The sequence below is a fragment of the Coenobita brevimanus genome, chromosome 97 (genome assembly GCF_032717465.1).
Source record: "Coenobita brevimanus isolate Jiangsu-jjx chromosome 97, ASM3271746v2, whole genome shotgun sequence".
Taxonomy (NCBI): domain Eukaryota; kingdom Metazoa; phylum Arthropoda; class Malacostraca; order Decapoda; family Coenobitidae; genus Coenobita; species Coenobita brevimanus.
In genome coordinates, this window is record NC_137050.1 from 17,586,136 (window position 1) to 17,612,228 (window position 26,093).

Sequence of the window (26,093 nt, forward strand, 5' to 3'; positions counted from 1 at the left end):
AGCAGTTATTTCAACAAACAAGGGATGAGGCTATGGCACACCTAATGTCTGACTTGGCTCGTACCTCTGACTGGGGTAAAAATAATCTTGTTTTTAGTGCACCAAAACTCAGTTTTTACACCTATCAACCCGACATAATATTCCACAGGAGTACCCGCTAATGTTTAATAATATTCAGCTTAATCCTGCACCATCCTTGAACATGCTTGGGGTTTCATTCACTCGGGACTTATCTTGGAAAGATCATATTGCATCTCTTATAAAATCTGCTTCCACGAGATTATTTGTTAAGCTGTCTCCATTCCTTCCTTACCCTGAACAGCTGTTGACTTTATACATGGGTTTTATTCGCCCCTGTTTAGAGTACAACTCTCATGTGTGGGGAGGCTTCCCGCAAACAACTCTTCTCAACAGGGTGGAGTCAAAGGCTTTTTGTCTTGTCAACTCTCCTCCTCTTACTGGCTCCCTACAACCTCTGTCTCTTCGCCACACTGTTGCCTCTTTGTCTCTTTTCTATCGCTACTTCAATGGTCACTGCTCCTCTGAACTGTGCGCTTGCATCCGTCCACCTCTATGACGGGTGCGTAGAGCACACGTCTAGCAACAAACTCTCATCCCTTTTCTGTCCAACTCTCCAATGCAAGAGTTAACCGTTACTCCCAGTCCTTCATTTATGCAACTGGTCAACTCTGGAACTCTCTCCCTGTCTGTATTTCCTACTTCCTGTGATCTCCAGTCTATCAAATGCAGTGTGTACAGGCATCTCGAAATGAACGGATCTTGAATTTGGCTCTTTTGTATTGGTTTGTTTTTTCTTGGAAGGCACTGTTTATGGGCTCCAAAATTTGGTTCCTTCTTTCTTGCGTTAAGAAAAAAAAAAAAAGGTTGTTACAGGATTCTACTATGTCCACACTGAAGACATTTCTTATAGCACTGTGTGTGGTAGGAATGCCTTATGATGTCCCTATTTATTAAATGAAAGCACGATTGAGAAGCCATAATGTTGCTGGAAAGAGTCCTGAATTGTAAAATGTTTTAGTTGACTGCTACATTAGCCTGACCAGATTAACAAACTCTTGCAGCAGAGGAAAACTCCTTGCATGCCTTTTGTGTTGGCAAGTCAATACAGAGTTAGGTTCTTTGTTTTTCAAACAGTCCACTTACTTTTTTATCATTTGCTTTTCTTTCAGAAGAGAGAGGCTTGATTGACAGGCCCTGTTCATCCACACCAGTTCATACAAAGGCAGACGTGCCTTGGGAGTTCCATGGAATGAGGAGCTCACAGCCATCCACAATTGTCAATCCAAGCCAAATGTCTCCTGTACAGCTGCCAGTTTTCCTGAGGGAAAGGGCAGGCAGAACCTATGCCAATAATGATGGTAAGTCACAAAGGTCCAACCAGTAATTGAATATGTGTATATATTTATCGAAGAGTTATACTGGAAGAGGGAAACTTTACTTTTGAACAATGAAGTCTTTAGTTATGAAATGTATCATATGTAATTTTCATTGCCAGCTTTCTTTTCAGCCAAACTTTACAAAATCAGAATTAAAGTAACCCAATTCTTCTTAAAACATACAAGTGTTTCCAATTAGATAAACACAAGAACTGAGAGAAAGTCTGCATATTTTATTATATCTAGTTTGTCATGCTTTGCAATTGACTTTTTTTTTTTTTTAATAGAAGACACAAGCTTGCTTGGAAGACCACAAATGTCTTCAAGCACAAGGACTGATGCTCATAGGTCAGACCCAGAGGCAGGAAGGCCTCAGTCTCAGGCTGTAGGAATCAGTTACCTCTACTGAGGGTACGTTTACTGAGGGAGACTGCAGACAGAGCTCGCATAGATTAAAGTAAGTCAGTACAGACTGGTAGTTGTTGTTGCTGGCGCCCACTCCCATCCGGGAGTTCTTGTCTTCAAACAAGATGGCTTTATTTATTCTTTTTTTTTTTTCCATTCTCTGTTGTTCACGTCTATGTTGCTCCTTGTATTCATAATTACTTCTCATCATTTCATTATTCTGCCCACTGTATTTGCTACAACCTGTAATTCGTTTTGTTTTAGTATTTCAGTTATTGATTCTTTTCCTTTATTTTCTCTTGTTAAATCTTCGTATGCTTCACATATGAATAAATGATGCTGATTTTCATTCTCTTCTTGACACATGTCACATCTTAAGTTAGACATACTTTTTCTTATAATTTTCCTTCACTTCTAGCATTTTGGTTCACATCAATAATATTATCTTTGCGCTTTCAAACTCTATTTCCTCTAGGTACCTCTGTAGGCCTACTTCTTGTTCAACTGATTCCTTTGTCTTACTCCCTTTTCTAATGTCTTCACAAATTTCTTCTTTATTTTTTGTCATTATTTTTTCTTTTATTACCCTTTTTGCCACTCTCTCTTCTAATGTTTCAAAGTCTTCAGGTATGCTGTCATTTTCTTTAATGTCTTATTTCTCTCACATACTCTCTTTCAAAATCTTCTCAATGTTTTCTGGTTGTATGTTCTGTGAAGCATGCCTGTGATATTTATTTGTTTACTCATTAGGAAATATGCCTTTTAAATTCTGCATCATTGTGATCATGTTCATTTAGTAGTATTCTTTTGTTCACAAAGGCTCTTTATTTTTGGACAGTTTGTTGATGTGCTAAATTTATATGGTGATACCTGTCCAAACAAGCATCAGGGAGTGATGACAATTGTAACTATTTATGCAACATTGTTCTTGTTACTAGTATTTCCGACTGATTTTTGCAACTAAATGTTAATCTTGGGTGTTGGGAGGACCTTGTACAGAGTCAAAACCTGAATCCTGATCCTTGACCTGACAATAACAGTCACATGTTTAGTCACAGAAACAACCACTCCTTGCATCAGTTTCCTGTCAGCCAGCAGAGTGCCCAACTCTTCAAATCCTGCAATGGATTTTATCACCACTACTTAAATTGGCACACACACACACACACACACACACACACACACACACACCCACACAATCCATAAACTGGGGAGAATTCGGACGATTTTTTAGTTTTTTTGTGCCATGTAATCTAGTTTTTAATTCAATCCAAGACCTTATGCACTGTATGTGCCGCTCGTCCACTAGGGTATTGAATCATAGCAGTAAAAAATTTAAAATGTTTCATATATAATTACAGTATAGCAAATATAGTAATGAGTGTCTGAATTTGTACTCAAACTTAGGTGAATTCGGACACACTGTATAAATTAGTACATAAACAGAAAATGAATGCAGCTGACTACCCAGGGTTCCCAGTTTAGTCTTGGCCATATGTGGGGCCATTTCGGACATTTTGGGGCTTTTTAAAAAATGTTCTTCCAGTGCAAAAATAATGTCACTCCCTGACAAAATAAGCTAATGACTATAATGAGATAAGAACACAACAGCAATTTAATTTTCTTTTTCCTTGGTTTAAATAAAAACATATTAGAACACATGTAAATGATATAAATCTAGCTACAAACTTCAGTACTGTATATACTTGACAGTTACTTCTGACTAATAATTTAGTTTTTGGAAGACTAATGGAAAACTAGTTACACGTGATATTTAACATGATTATATGGCTTTACCAATTTTCTGCTTGCTTTTTTCACTACGATACAGACCTTGATCTCCACCAGTTCTTTTCTTATAATATTTGAGTCATTGGGTGGCCTTGCTTAAACAGGCAGTATCATAAAAGCTCAAGAGTATACCTGTAAATGACACATATGAGCCCAATTACACACAATATCCACATCTGGCATATTATAGGCAACTGTACGTTGTAAAAAAATGTTATTTTTTCAGTTATACTCCCCCAGTCCGAATTCACCCCAATGTCCGAAATGACTCCAATTTGCATTAAAATTTTAAAAATTTCATTAAATGCCCAATTAAGAGATTAATTGAGAAGATAAACGCCAATTACTGTACTTACTTTGCACTTTCACACTACGCATGAAAGTACATCTGGGCACTGAAGATTTTCCTGCATCTATTCATCAACATTTCTGCCAAAGAAAGTTTGCCAATGTTACGAATTTTATCTATCTATCTATCTATTGCCAGACACCATAATCCCTTAAGGGGTGGCCATTTGACTTTGAGTTAGTTGTTTTACGGGGAGGGGCACTAACCCTCCACCAACCCACTTGTTCACACGTAAGGAGCACGTATGGTTTGGTTATATGGTTACCACCCAGCGTTGTAAATGGTTTCTTGGCTTACAGGAAACCATTTGGCTTGTCATTCAATGTAAAGCCACCTGTAAAGGAAAGAAAAGCAATAAGAAGTGACAGGAAAGATGCGAGAAATAGGAAGAGAGGAGGACAGGCACAGAAAAAGAATGATAAAGGCTAAGGAAGAAGTAGGCAGCACTACAACAAGTGAGTGGATGATGGTAAGAAATAGGAAGAGAGGAGGACAGGCACAGAAAAAGAATGATAAAGGCTAAGGAAGAAGTAGGCAGCACTACATCAAGTGAGTGGATGATGGTCGCCACCACCTACCACCTACGAATTTTATTCTTTTTATATATATTTGCTTTTTAGTATATATCTGGTATGTGTCAAGTGATATATTAAATATCTTTATACAACAGAGTAAACAATTACAAACAACTGGGTGCAAACAGATTTCTAATATGTTTATTCATTAATTATTAATTAATTAAAATAACTTTTTATTGCAATAATATCCAAATTCGCCCCGAGTCCGAATTCACCCCAGTTTACGGTACTGAAAGTTACATGTTGTTGTTTCCTTCTATTATCTGTTGTCTTTGGACTGCAAAACATTCTGTAATTAGAAGACCAATTCTTAGTGCTACTTGACATTTGGAATTACTGTAGTAAATGCTATATCATATGCAACAATGTAGAAAGCAGGATTGGCATGATTTAAATCAAGTGATTTAAAACAGATTTAAATCATGATTTAAATCAGCAATTTTTGACAATTTTCGTGTCGTAAATATAAAAAATATTACACGCATAATTTCACAGTTTTAATTACTGTACTCATTTTCTCCCAAAATCAATGCATTGCCTAGCATATGTTTATTTCTTATGTATTAATATATTATATTTTTTTTTTTACTTATACAACAGGCCTAATAGGATGAACATGAAAAGTTATCAGCTGTATAATCCAGCTAAAAATATGTATATTTAATAAAAACCATTCAATATACATAATATATAAATGTAACAAACAGTTACAGTTGATCATTGTAGTTATTAAAATGAAAAATGTTCTTGAATAAAAACTGAGAAATATGTTACAGTACAGTACCCTAAATCTACACATTTATTCTTTTTATTTAAAATCTTCAGGAATAATAATAAAATTTTGGTTTCAGAAAGAATAGAGAATTATAAAATTTATAATTTATTGACAGTACAAAAAATATATAATTTTTTCATCACTGATCCATCAAATCAGAAATATCATTTATTTTTATTGTATAAGGAGCAGCCATTATAATTTATGCATGTATGATTATATGGTTTTGTTTAATTTATGTCTGTCACAGTGCACTGAATTCTTGGCCAAGTAAAAGCAAACCAAAATACATGACATGTTACTTTATTTGTCCTTATCTGACATTCTGAATGTAGCTATGGTATTGTGGGACAACATGAAACAGAGCTTTATATACTGGTAAATTTTCATAGTTTTTCAAAATACATTCATTCATTCATTCATTGCCAGACGCCATGTATCCCAAATGGGGTGGCCAAGGGCTTAGAGTTAATTGTTTTTACAGGGAGGGGCACTAATCCTCCACCAACCCTACTTGTCACGTAGGGATGCCAACAGCATCTGGTGTTCCCAGGCGGTCACCCATCCAAGTACTAACCAGACCCAACGTTGCTACACACTCAAAAGATTCACCAGCAAGTTCAATTCTCTCACGCCTGACAATCTCCACCTGCTCACCCCCGACACGCCGTACACATAAAATCAGCATTATCTCGCAGTCTACCTCTGATACCATTACATCTCTTGTGCACCCATTAATCACAAACACCGCACAAGACAGAATTACTTCCTACGCTTTTGTGGCAAGCTGCACATGGCCACTCTCCCTCGTCTTTGACAGTACCGCCACCAACCCTAGATATCATCACTTTTGTTTTATCTGCATTTACCCTTAAGCCCTTGTGCCCCATACCATCTCTCCACTTCCTAAACCTTTCCTCCGCCTCCCTTTTGTTCTCTGCAATCAACACCAAATCATCAGCATACAACATCTCCCATGTGAGTCCGTTTCTAAAGTCACGTGAGAGGGATTCAAGTACCATGATAAACAACATGGGACTCAAAACTGACCCCTGATGCACACCAACATTCACAGAAGACTCATCACTCAAATCTCCATTCACTCTTACCTGGGTGTGAGCACCCACATACATAGCCATAACCACCCTAACCAACCACTCCTCCAAGCCAAGCTTTCTCATTGCCCACTTCACCACCTTTCTAGGGACTCTGTCAAAGGCCTTTTCCAAATCAACAAAAACAAAATACAGATCCCTTCTGCTACCAATATATTTTCCCAGAAGCTGTTGAACAATAAATATGGCATCAGTGGTCCCCTTACCTGGCATAAACCCAAGCTGCATCTCATCAATATTCACTCTTTCTCTAATCATACCTTCTAAAACTCTCTCCATTACCCTTATTGTCTGATCTAAAAGCTTTATACCTCGATAATTTCCTCTCTCCAGGGCATCACCCTTTCTTTTATACACATTTACAATTACACTCTTCAGCCAACCATCTGGGACAACACACTCATAAATTATCATATTTATCAGGTCAGTGACTAACTTCGCCCCTATATCTCCTGAGGCCTTCAACATTTCGGCAGTCATCCCAGACACACCTGCTGCCTTCCCCACCTTCATCCTGCCTATTGCCTCACTCACAGTAACAGCATCAATCAAAGACCAAGGGCCAAACACTGGATCTGCTGGCTCCAAACCTTCCCTGTCCCAGTCAAACTCCTCATTCAACAACTGGCTATAATGCTCTCTCCATGCATCTTTAATATCCTCACTGTTCACCACTACCTTTCCTTCATCATTCTTCACACACTGCTCACCTATAATATCCCGATTATCCCTCTTCATCTGATTTGCCACCTTAAATATCATATTTTTCCTTTCCCCATGATTTAGGTTATCAAGTAAAAGTCTCTGTGACTCAGACCTTGCCCTGTATATCTCTCTTCTAGCCCTACGCTTGGCAGCCAAGTATTGCTCCTTGCTACCACCCTTTTTCCATTCCCGAACATGCCTTCTTTTCTCCTTAACTGCAGCTTCTACACCCTCATCCCACCACCAAGTTACTTTATGTCTTGGTGGTCCTCTTGTCCAACCACATGTTACATCAGTAACTCTCAAGAAATTGTTCTTGAGGGCTCCGTACTGTTCATTAACGCCTCTGTCTACAGCTCCCTGTTCAGCCACTACTCTCCTCAACTCGCTATAGAAGGCATCCCTTACTACTTGGTTTTTCAGCTTCCATATTTTCCTCCTAGGTACATAAGTCCTCTCTTTCATCACTTGTTCTTTAAGCACCATATCACAAATCAATAGTTTGTGCTGCTGCACACACTCCTCACTTCCTATAACTTTAACATCCCTCATTAACCTCCTATCGGCCTTCCTAACCAGAAAATAATCTATTTTTATTATTTATACAGTAATCCCTCTACTTTCCAGATGCCCACTTTCCGGACATCCCCACTTACCGGACATTGTGGGCCTGGACCATCGGAACTGTAAAATGGCCAAAAAAGGAAAAAAATCCCCCCAAAATCCTAATTTTTCCCCACCCGTAATTTGAAATTGCCGCGCAGCGCCAAACAGCTGCTTACATCATGGCCCCTTCATCCCTTCCTTCCTCCCCCCTCCCCCCCTTCCCTGTCAGGGTTGCCATTTGTTATTTTTCATTACCAAATGTGGGCCAATTTGGTTATGAAAAATTCATTTTCTAATGAATCAGAATAATACATTTCCAAACGGATTTTTCACATGTATGAGGATACACAGGGTGGAGATGGTGGGTTGTTTGCTCTCTCTGATTAATCTGCTACCCTACATAGCATGAAAATAATCAACATGCTGTTAATTATATGGAAAGTGATTACATATATTTCCACTTGTATATATAATTAGTGAAGAATAAATGCTAGCTTTACGAATTTGGTAATGAAAAGTTGAGGAGATTGGTAATGTGGCCGTTGCGATCTGGCAAATCTGTTTCTCCGACATCAACAGTTGTCTTAAAAGACTTTGTAACTTCTTTGTAGTGATGTTTTATATGTATTAGACTTGTGGACGAGCGGTTGTTATACGTGAGTAGCTTGTAAGTATATAATCTTGGTTCCCTTTTGTCATGCAATGACAGGAGAGGTAAAGAATAGTATGGGACTATTTTTATTTGTCTTGGAAATATTAACAAAGTCTCTCACACATGAGTGAAGTTAAGTAGAGTCCCGCGAGCTACCTCCTGTCTCGCTCTCTCTCTCTCTCTTTCTCTCTCTCTTCCATGTTGCTAAGCCCTTCTCCCTACTACCTGCCGATTCTATGGCCTGTCTCCTTCTGCCTCTGCTACCTAAATTCTGGTGTAGCAGGGGTCATGTCACGTGTGTTACACTGTGGTTTGAAAGTTCTAGAAGCCTGTGTGTGAGTATGTGTGTGTATGGTCACGAGGCGCTGTCGTGTGCCTATAAAGCATTCCTTGAGTTAAGAGTGTGTAAGCATGTTTAGCATTGCTCGATTCTCGCAGACACAATACCTTCTCATTATCTGACTTCCTGCTTCTATCTGTGTCTCTGTCTATCTATTTATCTATTATGATTTGTAATTATAATATGGAGTCCTAACACAGTTACTCCATAACTTCGATTGTGAATAGATGCTTATTGCACTGGAAGCCACACGTGCTAGTTTTTTGTGAATAAACAGTGAATATACTGCAATGCCTCGCCTCTAGACCACATGGGAATTTACAGTGTTGTGCAGTGTTAAGAAATTTGAACTTAGAGTGCAAAGGATCAACTATGGGGTGCAAATTGGCAGTTTAAACTGGCGGTTAGAACTGCAGTGGTGCAGTTAAGAACAATGTGCAGTGTTAAACAATTATAACTCACAGTGCAAAGAATTAAGTGCAGCACAACACTGGATTACTGTACGTGCTTCAAGAGCGATTTTACCACTGCCAAAACCTTAGAAAGGCAGCCACAAACGTGATGTAAGTACCCTGGCTGAGGTATAGTCACTTCTAATTCCTCATTCTTTGGTTCCTTTTCATTTATTTCATGCTTTATGTCCATTATTGGCATGAATAGGGTCTTAAATAGGTTTAAACAGGTGCTATGCATGTCCGGTAGGGAGTTATTTAGGTGGCTTTCAAAGTTAGGCTGGTTAGGGTCCATAAGTAACAGCCCAGGAAGCTGGTGCCCACTATCCGGACAGGACCACTTTCCGGACATGCCTTTGGCTCTATTACGTCAGATAGTGGAGGGATTACTACGGTATATGACAATACTGTGATTCACAGTTTCACACAACAGTGTAGATATTTAACAAAGAAAAACTCCCCTACCCCCTGGGGGTAGTTTTTTTTTTTCAAGAATACTCCCCCAGTATCCCTGCTTGTCATACAAGGCGACTAAAAGGGTTGGCAGAGGGTTAGTGCCCCTCCCCGGAAAACAACTAACTAAAAAGACGAACAAGGACTGACCAAAAGATGACGACCAAGGACCGGACAAAGGACATGGTAATCGCAACATGGAATATAAGAGGTGTGAATGATGAGGTGAAAGAGAGAGAGATTGTCCAGGTGCTTGCGGGTGCGAAAATTGATGTATGTGGAGTAACTGAAACTAAATGGCGAGGTGACAGTGAGAGAGAATGGGAGTATGGATGGGCTATATGTGCAGGAGTAGGTGAGAATGATAGGGCAAAAGAAGGAGTGTGTATAGTCATGAGTAAAAGATGGAAGAAGAACATACGAGAGTATGGATCAGTTGGGTCAAGGATTGTGTGGGTAAGACTGAAATTTGGAATACAAATGTGGGCGATTGTGTGCGTGTACGCGCCAATGCAAGATCGTGCAAGCAGAGTGAGAGAAGAGTTCTGGACAAATGTGAAAGTGTGCATGGAAAGGTTTGGAAGCAATCAGAGAGTGTTTTTGATTGGTGATATGAATGGTAAAGTAGGGAATGTGAAGGTGGATGGAATAGTTGGTGAGTGGGGTGTGCCTGCTGAGATAGATGAGAATGGCAGTGTGTTAGTGGACATTTGTGCTGGGAGAGGGTTGGTGATAGCCAATACCCTCTTCAGGCACAAAATGAGCCACAGGTATACATGGTGAGTGATGAGAAGGGTGGGTGGTGAACTGAATGAAAGGAAGGCAATGCTTGATTATGTGTGTGTGGATGAAAGGATGCGAAGATGTGTAATGGATGAAAGGATGCGAAGATGTGTAATGGATGCAAGAGCTTATAGAGGTTGGGGGAGTGGACTTTCTGACCACTACTTGGTGGTGGCCAGAATCAAGCTCCAAATAAGATGGAGAAATAGAAGAAGGGAAGGATGGGAAAAAGGAGTATTTGTAAGGAGAGTGGAAAGGTTACAAGAGGATGAGAAAAAGGCAGACTATAAGAGAGAAGTGGAGGAATGATTGGGGAAATATGAATTGGAACAGATGGGGGACGTGGAAGGTGTGTGCAGGATATTCACAGAAGAAGAATGTGCAGCATGTGATGTGGTGTGTGGGATGAAGAGAAGACGGAGGGGGGTGCAAGGAACAGCATGGTGGAATGAAGAGATGAGACAGGCTGTGGCACAAAAGAAGAAAGCATACAGTGAATGGATGAGAAACAGGGGCGTGGAAGAAGTTGAGGCAGAAGAGAGAGTTATATGTAGAAAGAAAGAGAGAGGTGAAAAGATTAGTAAGAGAGAGTAAGAAGAGAGTATATGAGGAATTTGGAAGGAATTTGCATGTAAAGTGGAGGGACTGTAAGAAAATGTTCTGGAAAGAGGTGAAGAGAGTAAGACAGGGTGGAAGTGAAGTTAGCAGGGGAGTGAAACATAAAAATGGTAGATTACTAGTGGAGAAGGGAGAAAAAGTGAGCAGATGGAGAGAACACTTTAAGGAATTGTTGAGCATAGAGGATGGAAGTAATTCGAGTATAAGTGGCTGGGGAATGGCTGGGAGAAGAAGGGAGGTGAGAAGACAGGAAGAAATCAGTAGGATAGAAGTTGTGGAAGCAATGAAGAAAGTTAAATTAGGGAAAGCCCCAGGAATTGATGGAGTGTGTGGTGAAATCCTGAAGCATGGGGGAGAGATAGTAGTAGAATGGATGTGGAAGATGTGCTGATTGGCCTGGGAGGAAGGTTGAGTCCCGGAGGATTGGAAGTCAGGTATAATTATTCCCTTGTACTCGTACAAAGGAAAAGGGGAAAAAGAAGTGTGTGGTAATTATAGGGGCATTTGTCTTCTTAGTAAAATAGGAAAAGTGTATGGTAGGATACTTATTGACAGAGTTAGAGAAAGAACAGAGAAATTACTTGGAGAAGAACAGGGAGGCTTTAGGAAGGGAAGAGGTTGTGTAGATCAGTTATTCATTCTTAGATCTTTAGTGGAAAAGTTTCTAGAGAAGGGAAAGAAGTTGTATGCGGCTTTCATGGATTTGGAGAAAGCATATGACAGGGTCGACAGACAAGGATTGTGGAAAATATTAAGAATATATGGAGTAGATGGGAAGTTGTTGAATGCTGTGAAGAGTATGTATGATGGTGCTAAGGCTGGAGTGCGTGTGGATGGTGAACTGAGTGAATTTTTCTCTTTGAAGGTTGGGCTGAAACAGGGATGTGTCATGTCTCTATGGTTGTTCAATCTGTACATGGATGGGGTAATAAAAGAGGTACAAGGTAGGGCAGTAGACGTTACAGTGGCCCTGGTGAAAGAGGGTAGCATTTGGAAACTCCCTGTACTGTTGTTTGGAGATGATGCTGTGTTGCTGAGTTAAGACGAAGGGGAGCTGCAAGGCTTAGTGAATGAGTTTGGGAGAGTGTGTAAGAAACGGAATCTAAAGGTGAATGTAGGGAAAAGTAAAATGATGGTCTCTGAAAGGGGTGAAGTCAGTGAATGTACAGTGAGGTTGGATGGTGAGGAATTGGAAAATATGAGTACGTTTAAGTACTTGGGTAGTGTGATGAGTAAGGATGGAGGTTTGGAGGGTGAAGTGCTTGAAAGAGTACAGCCGGGAATAAAGGTTGCTGGTTCCTTGAAAGCAGTGATAAGAAACAGGGAAGTGAGCATGGAAGTGAAAAAGTTACTACATGACAGTATTGTGATACCAACTTTAATGTACAGAAGTGAAGCTTGGACGTTGTTTGAAGGACACAAGTCAAGAGTGAGAGCAATGGAAATGAGTTATTTATGAGGAGCCTGTGGAGTCACATGGAGAGACAGGCTGACAAATGAGGATATAAAGGAGCATTGTGGTGTCGATGTAGATGTCATAGGAAGCGTTAGGAGGAATACACTGAGGTGGTTTGGCCATGTGGAGAGGGAGGGAGGGTGAAAGACTGACGAAGAGAGTGTATGTGAGTGAGGTGGAGGGGGGGAGAGGGAGGGGGAGGCCGAGGATGAGATGGAGGGAGGGGGAGGCCGAGGATGAGATGGAGGGATGGGGTGGAAAGGTATATGAGAGAGGGGTGTGTGAGTTGGGAGCAGGGTAGTGAAATGGAGGGGAACAGGGCGATGTGGAGGTGATTTGTTTGTGGCCATCCCTTACGGGATTGAGGCATCTGGCAATAGATTGATAGATAGAAAAATATGCCTTTTAAACAGCGTGGGGAATGTTTGTCCAAATCGTGGAGCCATCTAGAGGAATACTAGGCTTTTCAGAAGCATCCCATTCTAACTTCATTTTTGTGTGTGTGATTATCTATAAACTATTCGTCTTCCATTGATCTATATGTATGGTATCTGTGTACACCTCCTCCCCCTCCCCCCAAAAAAAAGAAAGAAAAAAAACTGCCACAGAAGCCGAGTACACCCTGGTTCTCTGTGCTGTTTCGTGTACAGTTTGTAAATATGCAAATAGCTTAGAATACAGGTATATAACTTGTACCATTTAGAGTAGCAATATGTGTATTTGAGCAATAATATACTAAAAAAAACTGCAGCATTATAAGCTTGATTATACTTAAACAGTGTAGTGAATGCATTCGTCAGACTGTGAATTTGTCCTTATACGTCTATCTATCTATTGCCAGACGCCTCAATCCCGTTTGGGGTGGCCACAAACAAATCGCCTCCAAGTCGCCCTGTCCCCCGCCATTTCACTCCCCTGCTCCCAACTCACACCCCCCTCTCTCATATACCTCTCCACCCCATCTCTCCAGCTCATCCTCAGCCTCCCCCTCCCTCTCCCTCCCTCCACCTCACTCACATACACTCTCTTCGTCAGTCTTTCACCTTCCATCCTCTCCACATGGCCAAACCACCTCAGTGTGTTCCTCATAACGCTTCCTATCACATCCACATCAACACCACAACGCTCCTTTATATCCTCATTCGTCAGCCTGTCTCTCCATGTGACTCCACAGGCTCCTCTTAAATAACTCATTTCCACGGCTCTCACTCTTGACTTGTGTCCTTCCAACAACGTCCAAGCTTCACTTCCGTACGTTAGAGTTGGTATCACAATACTGTCATGTAGTAACTTTTTCACTTCCATGCTCACTTCCCTGTTTCTTATCACTGCTTTCAAAGAACCAGCAACCTTTCTTCCCTGCTGTACCCTTTCAAGCACTTCACCCTCCAAACCTCCATCCTTACTCATCACACTACCCAAGTACTTAAACGTACTCACATTTTCCAATTCCACACCATCCAACCTCGCTGTACATTCACTGACTTCACCTCTCTCAAAGACCATCACTTTACTCTTCCCTACATTCACCTTTAGATTCCGTTTCTTACACACTCTCTCAAACTCATCCACCAAGCCTTGCAGCTCCCCTTCGTCTTCACTCAACAACAAGGTATCATCTGCAAACAACAGTACAGGGAGTTTCCAAACACTATCCTCTCTCACCAGGGCCACTCCAACATCCACTACCCTACCTTGTACCTCTTTTATTACCCCATCCATGTACAGATTGAACAACCATGGAGACATGACACATCCCTGTTTCAACCCAACTTTCAAAGAGAAAAATTCACTTAGTTCACCATCCACACGCACTGCAGCCTTCGCACCATCGTACATACTCTTCACAGCATTCAACAACTTCCCTTCTATTCCATATATTCTTAACACTTTCCACAATCCTTGTCTATCCACCCTGTCATATGCTTTCTCCAAATCCATGAAAGCCGCATACAACTTCTTTCCCATCTCTAGAAACTTTTCCACTAAAGATCTAAGAATGTATATCTGATCTACACAACCTCTTCCCTTCCTAAAGCCTCCCTGTTCTTCTCCAACTAATTTCTCTGTTCTTTCTCTAACTCTGTCAATAAGTATCTTACCATACACTTTTCCTATTATACTAAGAAGACAAATGCCCCTATGATTACCACACACTTCTTTTTCCCCTTTTCCTTTGTACAAGGGAATAATTATACCTGACTTCCAATCCTCCAGGACTCTACCTTCCTCCCAGGCCAATCAGCACATCTTCCACATCCATTCTACTACTATCTCTCCTCCATGCTTCAGCATTTCACCACACACTCCATCAATTCCTGGGGCTTTCCCTGATTTAACTTTCTTCATTGCTTCCACAACTTCTATCCTACTGATTTCTTCCTGTCTTCTCACCTCCCTCCTTCTCCCAGCCATTCCCCAGCCACTTATACTTGCATTACTTCCATCCTCCACGTTCAACATTTCCTTAAAGTGTTCTCTCCATCTGCTCACTTTTTCTCCCTTCTCCACTAATAATCTACCATTTTTATCTTTCACTCCCCTGCTAACTTCACTTCCACCCTGTCTTACTCTTTTCATCTCTTTCCAGAACATTTTCTTACAGTCCCTCCACTTTACACTCAAATTCCTTCCAAATTCCTCATACACTCTCTTCTTACTCTCTCTTACTAATTTTTTCACCTCTCTCTTTCTTTCTACATATAACTCTCTCTTCCGCCTCTCAGCTTCTTCCACGTCCCTATTTCTCATCCATTCATTGTATGCTTTCTTCTTTTGTGCCACAGCCCATTTCACCTCTTCAGTCCACCACGCTGTTCCTTGCACCCCCCTCCGTCTTCTCTTCCTTCCACACACCACATCACATGCTGCACATATTTCTTCTGTAAATATTCTACACACACCTTCCACGTCCCCCATCTGCTCCAACTCATATTTGCCCAATCGTTCCTCCACTTCTCTCTTATACTCTGCCTTTTTCTCATCCTCTTGTAACCTTTCCACTCTCCTTGCAACTACTCCTTCCTCTCGTCTTTCCTTTCTTCTATTCCTCCATCTTACTTGAACTTTAACTCTGGCCACCACCAAGTAGTGGTCAGAAAGTCCACTCCCCCAACCTCTATAAACTCTTGCATCCAATATAGATCTTCGCATCCTTTCGTTCACACACACATAATCAATCATTGCCTTCCTTTCACTCAATTCACCACCCACCCTTCTCATCACTCGCCATGTATACCTGTGGATCATTTTATGCCTGAAGAGGGTACTGGCTCTCACCAACCCCCTCCCAGCACAAATGTCCACTAACGCACTCCCATTCTCATCTATCTCAGCAGGCACACCCCACTCACCAACTATTCCATCCACCTTCACATTCCCAACTTTACCATTCATATCACCAATCAAAAACACTCTATCATTCCTTCCAAACTTTTCCTGGCTGAAAGGACGAAAGCAGAGAGTATTAATAAATGGAACTAAGTCGGACTGGGGATTAGTAACTAGCGGTGTACCACAGGGTTCAGTACTCGGTCCCTTATTATTTATCATATATATAAATGATCTAGACTTAGGAGTCAATAGCAGAATCAGCAAATTTGCCAACGATACAAAAATAGGGCGTATCATTAACTCGACTGACGATTGCCATTACTTACAAAAAGGCCTCGATACATTGTCCAAATGGTCTAAAACTTGGCAAATGGAATTTAACGTTGAAAAATGTAAAGTACTTAACGTAGGCAAGACCATTGGAGATACTAAATACAGCTTAGATAACAAAGAAATTAGCAAATCGGAATGCGAGAGAGATCTAGGAGTTATGATTAGTAACGACCTTAAACCTAGGCAACAGTGCATTAATGCGAGAAATAAAGCAAATAGGGTCCTAGGATTTATTTCGAGAAGCGTGAGCAATAGATCATCTAAAGTAATACTGAAACTTTATCTAGCATTAGTAAGGCCACATTTAGACTACGCAGTACAATTTTGGTGTCCTTACTATAGAATGGATATTAATTCGTTAGAAAATGTACAGAGAAGAATGACTAAAATGATACATGACGTCCGGAACCTGTCATATGAAGACAGACTGAAAAGACTAAGTCTGCATTCGCTAGAGAGGCGTAGAGTAAGGGGAGACTTAATTGAGGTTTTTAAGTGGATGAATGGTATAAATAAGGGAGATATTAGCAAGGTACTTAAAGTGAGCATACAGGATAGAACTAGAAATAATGGTTTCAAACTAGAAAAATTCCGTTTCAGAAAGGAAATCGGTAGAAATTGGTTTGGTAATAGAGTAGTAGACGAATGGAATAAGCTACCTAGTAAAGTAGTTGCTGCCTCTTCCATTGAGAGTTTCAAGCATAGGCTAGATAAGCATATGACAAATAAGGGGTGGATATAGAATAAAGAAAATATTATAACCAATACTAACTAAAAAATAAATTTTCTTTTCAGGTTACACTATGATAGTCTCTATTCTCCTTTCACACTTTCCTGTAAAATGTCCAAGCCAGTTTTTCTATACGGCGTGGTGTTCTTTCTGACTTTTTCCTGCCGGCTTCCGCTGGAGGGTTTGGAGGGCGGGGGAGAGCCTTCTTCTTTGCTATCCTTATCTCATTCTAGTAGTTCAGTTACTCTTCTAGGAGCTGCCTAGCATGGGCCAACCGGCCTACTGCAGTTATCCTCTCTTCTTATGTTCTTATATGTTCTACATTTGTCCAGAACTCTTCTCTCACTCTTCTAGCACGATCTTGCGTTGGCGCATACACACACACAATCGCCCACATTTGTATTCCAACTTTCAACTTTACCCACACAATCCTTGATCCAACTGATCCATACTGTCTTATGCTCCTCTTCCATCTTTTACTCACAACTATACATACTCCTTCCTTTGCCCTCTCATTCTCACCTACTCCTGCACATATACCACATCCATACTCCCATTCTCTCACACTTTCTCCTCTCCATTTTGTTTCAGTTATTCCACATACATCCACTTTCGCATCCTCAAGCACCTGGACAATCTCTCTCTCTTTCACCTCATCATTTGCTCCCCTTACATTCCACGTTCCAATTGCAATGTCCTTTGTCCGGTCCTTGGTCGTCAACGTTTGGTCAGTCCTTGTCCGAGGCTTATTGTTTGTTTTTTTAGTTAGTTGTTTTCCGGGGAGGGGCACTAACCGTCCGCCAACCCTTTTAGTCGCCTTTTACGATAAGCAGGGATACTGGGGGAGTATTCTTGACAAACCCCCCCTACCCCCAGGGGTAGGGACATTTCATCTATTTACATAAAACGTCAAACTCACAACTGAACACTGCCACCATCCTCACAGCACAAACTGCACATCAGTTTAAGTCTACAACAGTAACGAGCACTGAATAAAGCACAGCAATCAGCATGACCGTATCGTTCGGCTTATTGTAGAAGTATTTATATTCATAAACAAAATTAGGAATTTGTAAGAGATGGGAGAGTGATGGAGCTCCAAATACTGGCAACATTTAACCAATAATCACTCTCATCAATACCTGGAAAGAATGTAGGTTATGCAGGCCAAGGTAGGCATAGTCTTATGAAGCACAAAGTACAAAAAACTAAGTGATCTAAGCCTGTCCTCTCAATCTATGACTGTTATATTCATTACTAGTACCTGCATGATCAAGTTGACAGAACAGCCAAAACCACTGACTACAGGCATGCTTCATGGAATGTTTACGAAGGAATGGGTGACCGCCCCCCCCCCCTCCATTTGGTGCTCAACTGTATGTAGCCGTCAAACATCCAGCTTTACGTGCCAGATCTGAGGATACTGTAAGGAACCAATGACTTCAGATGTCTATAGTACATGGTCAACATTTCCGCTCTAGACAGTGTGTCTGTCCCCATGCAATGCTTTCACTGGCTGGCAGACAACAACACGTGGGCGCGCCGCAGAACACTATTGACTGGCGGCAGGGCCGTGACGTCAATGGGTGAGGCATGCCGCCAAAGTCCCTGGTTGGCTAAGAGCTGCTTACACAGCTTTAGGTAATGGCTTCACCACACAGGACCAAGTCCAAGAAAATCTGGGTGAACAGTCAGTATGTACTATAATCTGCGCTGGATACCTGAAGCATGGCGATTAATGTTAATAAAAGTTACCAAATTATTAGTAGGCTATATCCCGTAGTCTTGTCAACACGTGAAAAACAAACAAACAAACGATAGTTACAGTTTCATGATAATGTTTACGTAAACGCGAAATTCGTTCAAAGCCTCGCATTCACCACTGAGCTCTACAGCATGGAGAGGCTTTCTCATTGGTAGCACCGCGTAATTTACTTAGCCGCCGCTAATGGGGGGGGGGGGGCTGGTGTAGCGGCAGCCACGTTACACCACGCCTGATGCCCGCGTTTTTGTACTAAGCTGCTCAGTGAGTTTTTAAGCAGCTGATGATTCCAGAAAATATAGCGCCATGGTCCACTGTGCAGCTTACGGACACAAATATGGGCACAGGAATTCATCGAAGAGAGCTGGCGTTACATTTAACAAGTAAGAAATATATAATACTGCTGATTCTATAACATTACTGTCCCCTGGGATGGGGTGGGAAGATTCTTCCCCAGTATCCCTGTTTTAATATTTTATACTCACTAAATGTACCCCATATAATTCGTTGAACTATAGGTAGAAAAAAAAAATCATAATCCATATATGTTTTTGTATTATAAGCCACGAATGTATCTTTATTAATAACCACTGCTTAATGGGGGAGGCAATGGCAGAATCGGTAGAAAGGCAGCCTGCAGTCCTCATGGACCCAAGTTCGAATCCCGGCTGGGGCAGGGAACAGGTCAAGGATTCGAATTTCTTAAAAAGCAGACTTTTCTGATCTACCAGATGACCCGCCGACATGCCATAAAAGTACCCCCGCTAATACCAATACACCAGTCCTGTACGAGACAGCCCTAGCATGTAGGCTATTCAATATGGATGGTGGGTGTTTGCGCCGAAGTGGTGACGTGTGGAGATGTAGGAGGACTACTGGCCCCAAGGAGGACTACTGGCACTTGGGAATGGGCCCTGAAGCCTTTGCCCAGAGTCGGACACGTAAAAAGAAAATTAATAAAAAATAAATAAAGTATTTGAATCTGAGTGCAGGTGTTTCAATATGGCGGCCAAAATCACGCTCGCGGCGTTTAGCCTCTCCATACCCTAGGGCTCAGTGGCACTAACTCATCTGTGACAATGATAATCCAGTATTTTACTGATCACTGTCTAAACACTAATGCACAATTCACATTCGTAATTCAGACCACATCATGTCCATCCATTATAACTATACAAACACACGCCCACAAAGGATTACTTGGGTTAAGGGGGTGCTATTATAATAAATATAAGTACAACAATAAATGTATGTGGCTACTGTTTCGGTTAACTCTTATACGTGGGCTAACGAATATAAACTGTACCCTCATATATCACCGTGTCTCACGCTAAACAATTTTACTCGCCACTGAAAAACTTCCCGCTCTCCTGAGGTTAAATACTCATGTCACGGGCAACTGTTTGGCTACTGAGTAAGCTTTATGTGACAACGTTAAAGACTGCCATTAAACAGTAAGAGTCAGCCTCATAATACCCTAGTCCTTGAACAAGACTGCGTTTTGATCGCATACCTATGTCGTTACAGGAAACAATCAACAAAACACTGGATTTATTAATTTCCTGCCTAACTCTACCACTTTAACCCAGTGGCCATTTTGTTATTGGTTCATATCGGGAAATTTCAGAACGTTTGGGCAACCGAAATCCATTCAGGTGCAATTAAGTTCCTTTAGGTGACCTCAGGTTCGGTTAGTTTTAATGACGTGTCGTTAATGCAGGCTGTCAGACTCATAAAATCCACTGAGGTCATATAATGGCCACTGATAGTCTCTTTGGCTTCTTTCAAATCCGTTCACGTCAATTTTGGCCAACTCCTGGTCAATCTAGAACCTAATAAGAAAAGTCATGTTCATTCGAGCTACTTCAGACTTACGCTAATTCAAGTCTGTTCAAGTCCAAACGTATCTACTGTCTTCACTTCCAGTCAGATCGTCAACTCAGTTCTGGTCCACTTACGTCATTTCAGGTTCAATTAGATACATACAGGCTCCTTTAGCCTCCTTCAAGCTACTCCCACCAGTTTAGGTCCAGTCAGGTGGAGACAACCATTCGGGCTACCTCACTCCAATTATGTTATTCAACCGTTAACCTGGGTAGGGTACTTCAACCTTAACGTACATTCACTCCAAGTCGTCAGGGTTGAGGTTCGGGATATAATGAATTTTAACCAACCTTTTTACAGCTCAGTTGGGCCATATCAGGACTATAACACATTCAGGCAACAGTGATCGACCTATGCCACTAGTGGTGATCGAAAAACCTCCAACACCCTCTTGGGAATCTACTGCGAGTTGCATCAATATTCACAATGGGATCTCAGCTGTAAATTATCAACTTTTACTACTGCTCAACCACATGGGCAGATGACCTAGTCCAGCAATGGTACTATACCTTTTTGGTGAAGTCGGCGTTGTTGAGATCGTCCGGAGCGGTAACGAAGACCTGCCTCATGACGGGTTCAGATCCCCTGGCCACGGCACCGATTTGGGTCCTGTCCGTCGGCACAGTTCGCCACGCCAACACCTGTAACACAGCAGCAGCAACAAAAGTCACTCACGGCACCATATACATACATTTAATAACGTCCATTTAACATATTTATGTATTACGAATACAAACCTCTTGGGCGTTAAAGTCTAAAAACTTCTGGGATGTGCCAGACTAAGTACATAACACTGAAGGTCCAAGCAATCTCACAGCTCCTAAGATACAGAAAAAAAAGTATTGAATGGAAAAGGGAATGTTTTCTCATTAACTGTTTGTCCAAGAAAGGTAAACAGTTGCGACACAGACTTCCACCAAGAATAAGTGGCATAGGATGATAATGAAAATTATGTCTTCTGCAAAAATAACATTAGTTAGCCTATATCAATGCAAAATAATTTTGAAAAAAATGGCGCGAGCTGTGAAAGTTAGAATGTTGAATTAGGCTATGCTTTTGGAGAGTGGCCCAGTGTTCGTGATACTGTTCAACTCCATCCCCAAACTTCAAGTTCCCGGGCACGGACCCAAAACAGTATTAACTCCTCCACACGATGACGTACTTATCATTGTAATTAGACTACTGCCAGAGGATTTCAGTTGGCATAGGAAGGACTTTCCGAACTCGAGGGGTTAGATACTCCCTTCACTAAATCGATTTTTTTCAAAGCATAGTAAAATCGTCTGAGGTAGCGAGAAAACAACATACTGCATCAGTATACATTTCTCATTGAAGCTAAGTCTGAAATGTTTTTTATTATTATCAGGAAGATCCAGGATTCCAGGGGCTTTAATGATTAGTGACTGGGAGTGTGACTTTCAACTGGACAAACTTTGGTTAGTATCTCAATCAATCAAGATTTTTCTTTTCCATCTCTGTGGACCCTACCTCACTCCATCGTGCGGTGGGAAAGGCCGTGATAATGATGACTGATGATGATACATTTAAAGGGTTGATATAAGTTATATATACCGGTTTCTACCTACACCTGCATTTGATATACTCATTTCCTTTAATTTGGTCTAAAGTTACCAGCTCTCCATCTTGAATGCTGAGTTGTAATAATATACTGTAAACGAAAGAACGATACTAATCCTCAAACAGTGCTATGGAAAGGATGTAGTGCAGTAGCCCTGTCTCCTTCTACCACTGAGTTAAATCAAATAAGCTAAACACAGACAAAACCTTGGGGCAAAGTCAATGAACTTTAGTCTCCGGAATACTAACTTCATGTTTCACTACTGGTAGCTTATCTCGGACCGCCTATGCATGTCCACACACTATTACCACCATACACAGGCTCCACTCCAGTCCATATTCCCTCTTCACTTCACATTCACCCTCCATTCCACACTCATTCGCCACTTCACACTGCATCCTCCACTCTACACTCACTCGCCACTTCACTCTCCATTGTCTAATCCATATTCCGTTCTCCATTCCACACTTTCCTTCACACTCCATTCTCCACCCCCACTCTACACAACCCTCCACTCCTCATTTCACACACCACCTCCTACTTCGTTTAATATGCAACCCCCTGCACCACCCTCCGCTCAACCTTCGCCCCTCCACCCTCCATTCAACTACCCACACAAATGCCTGGCTCTCGTCCCCACCCCCCAGCTCTCGACTTCAAGGTAAGAGACTTTAAATTTAGCTCCTTTAGTGCGGTGACGATCCGTTTTACTTTATCCTGACTACAGACATGCGATTATTTTTAAGTTTAGGAGAGATTCCTGCAAGATAAGGGATACAAAACAATCTCTAACTCCTCAGACGGCATCGCTCAGCAGGAGTTACTATATCATTCATCCCATGTACTCCATCCAGCCATCATCCAATGCTACACTGCCCCATGAGGAGCGTAGGAGCCCGGGGCTAGGCAGTTGGTCCCGACATTTAAGATGAGAGAGACCAGCCTCACTCATCCCTGAGTGGCATTACCCGGTACATGAACAACCAACCCCAACCATCCCTTGGATATAAACCTTCACCGGCTCAATCCGACTGGAGCGCAATAATTACTCACTAAACCACCACGCGCCAAAATTTGGTTATATGGTTACCACCCAGTGTAGTAAATGGTTTCCTGGTGTACAAGAAACCATTTGGCTTGTCACTCAGTGTAGAGTCACCCACAGGCAGAAGGAAGAGGAAAGAATGAAGGAAAGAATGAAGGAAAGAAAGACAGACGAGGGAATGTAAAGTTACCCGTAGGCAGAAGGACATGGAAACAATGAAGGAAAGGAAGACAGAAGAGGATGGAAGGAAAGAAGGATGGAGGAGAGGAAAGGGCAGACACCCGAGAGCAGCACTACATCGAGTGAGTGGACGGTGAGCGCCCCCACCTACCCTTAAACGGAATAAAATCATCTGGCAGTAGGAACAAAAATAAAGACGTCACTGTCGTGGAGGTATTTAACGAAGAAAACCTCTACTGCGTTTTTTCTTTTTTTAGCTGAAAAATTCGCCTGGTGGTGGTGATTATAAAATTAATAACTACGTGACAGCACTAAAGGTTTAACACCAACAAAGAAACGCCTTAGTACTCCTGGCCGGTCTTGAAGCTTGTTAGAATATCGATTGCATTGAAGGGACTTGCCACCACATGCTACACTCTCCCTCAATACTTCCTTTTCAAGTCCAGGCCTCTCAAAGATGTGACATTCAGACCCAAACTGATTACTGCTGTTATGTTTACCCAGATTCATTAGCTTCTGGCATGGCTCCAAGACGATGTAAAAGGAACTATGAGAGATTTCATCTCATCTGACTACAGTTGAATAGTTTCTCAAGGTCTCATTAGGCTCTGAGAAGGTTTTCAGACGATGTAAACGAGCTCCGTTAAACTCCAGCCCATGTCACAGCCGTTGATTTTAACAGGATCTCCCTAGAGTTTGAGACTGTTTTGAGAAGATGTAAATGAAATATGAGATGCCAATTCATATGATTACAACTCATCAGTTCAGCAGAACTCATTTGGTTTCCTTTGTTTTGAGAAGATGTAACAGAAATACGGATCACAACTGTATATTTCATTTTATGCTCTCAAAACAGTGTCGCATTTGCTGGCATCTTGCTAACCTGCAGAAATCAAATGAGGTGGATTCTCGTTTCGTTAGCTGGGAATCGTGGCAGTGTAAAGGAAGAATTAACAGGTCTTAGATTCAAAATCAAATTTATGATCAATTCCCCCTCGTACCGAGACCTGGTTTTCCAGGAAGGAAAAAAAAAAAAAAAACAGGGGGGGGGGAGAGTGCAGAACATTCCCAAGCCTCTTGTTTTGTCTATAAAAGCAAGCTGAGTTACGAAAGGTACAATTTTACAATCAATTTCCTGTCGTAAGTGAGATTTGCTTTTGCAGGAAGAAGGAAATGAAAATGAAAATGCGGAATTAATTTTTTGTTCGTGAGTTCGGGGCAGGACTGTACCATGGCAGGGCGAAGCGAGGGGTTGTGTGAGAGTTTAGTCTCAAGTACTGCAAAGAATGTTATGACACTTATTCCTGTTCCTTGGGATTACAAGGCTCCTATGCATATCCACATATTCCTTGGATTGTCAGTTTACATATTAAACATTAATTTCCCGCAGTACACTCTTGAATGTAGCACGTCTCGATACATAAGCTATAAACAAAGGGAGAGATACGTATTCTCGCAGGCTTGGGAAACTGTAGCGCCAATTCTTCAACAATTCTCGAACATGTTCTTCGATGCAATGTATCAACACGGTATCCTTAAAGAGATTATTTAGGCATAACACATACAACAAATCTCTAAGGATGGGGTGCTACGAAATCTATGCCAACGCTAATACGGCTCAAACTTAGAACGCCCTGTCGTGACCTTTACCCAGACCTGCGACCCCTCCTCCCCACCCCCCTTTCCCAGTCCACAAGGACTGGTCAATGCGGACTCATGAGACACCTGCCAATAAGAGGAGAGGAGAGCTATGACGTCAACACCCCCCCCCCCCGCCTCCAATTCCTTCAACTTTTGGACACCTCACACGACACAAAGAAACAACTCTGCCACATGAATACTCAGGACTGAAACTTTTACTTGTTTATATTAATACGACAAATATAAAATGATGCGGTTTGATTCATTAAGTTTGAGAGAAGTCCCTTACAGCGACAATGATAATGGAGACTGTACTTACTTCTTCCACTTTAGATAAGTATCTTCTGAGCCGAACAAAACGGAAAGGTGGCACTAACAATAAAATTCATGGGACTTCGTCGTCGTTAAAGGGTTAAACATATGCCGTGACACAGGACATGACTGACACAGGCGCCAGCCTTGCATTCCTTATTAATCTTTCAGTGGTTATAGTCAAGGACAAAAGTTGGCTTACTATACTACTGCGTTTATTTCAAACTTTGTCACTTTCCTACCTGACGCATCATATCGGCAGTGAATCATAACGCCAGATAGACGTACCTAGCCTCTCTCAGCTCAGGAATATTGGCCTAGTCGAAGGAAGTGAGAAAAAGATACAGTGTGCTAACTTTTGTCCAACTGAAAATACTGACACATTCCACACTTGCAATGTTCACGCGCACTGAAGGCCATGTTTTGGATTCCATTGCTGATACGAAATCTTCAACTGGATAAAAATAACAACTACGGCTTTAAAACTGTACAAATGAGTGCAGGAGTATTGCCAGATTCTGAAAACGATCTGTATTTAAGAGTATTCTTTCAATAATGTGATTTATTCATATTCCTATAACATCCAAGCAATGACTCATCCATATTCTTGCAACCTACAGATGATTTTTTTCATCTTTAATCTTCCAATTTCCAGTCGATTTTACTCCACCCTTCGTAGTGAACTGACAAGAAACCTTCTCCTTTAATCCCTTTCACATGATGCCTTATTATAATCTTACCGCCTCCATAAGATTTTATTAATTCTTGTACGGCAGGGTTCATAGTGGAGTCGTGATATGACTATCCAACCCAGTCCCA

At 41.4% G+C, this 26,093-nt stretch overlaps 1 protein-coding gene across 1 annotated transcript in view; it reads right to left on the minus strand.

Moving 5' to 3' along the window:
- The window catches only part of LOC145413616 (uncharacterized), a 569,601-nt gene that overhangs the window by 458,162 nt on the left and 85,346 nt on the right, over positions 1-26,093 (minus strand). The window contains exon 4 of the mRNA XM_080283270.1: positions 21,027-21,158. Coding sequence (XP_080139396.1) covers positions 21,027-21,158 — 132 coding nt within the window. The remainder of the gene's footprint in view (positions 1-21,026; positions 21,159-26,093) is intronic.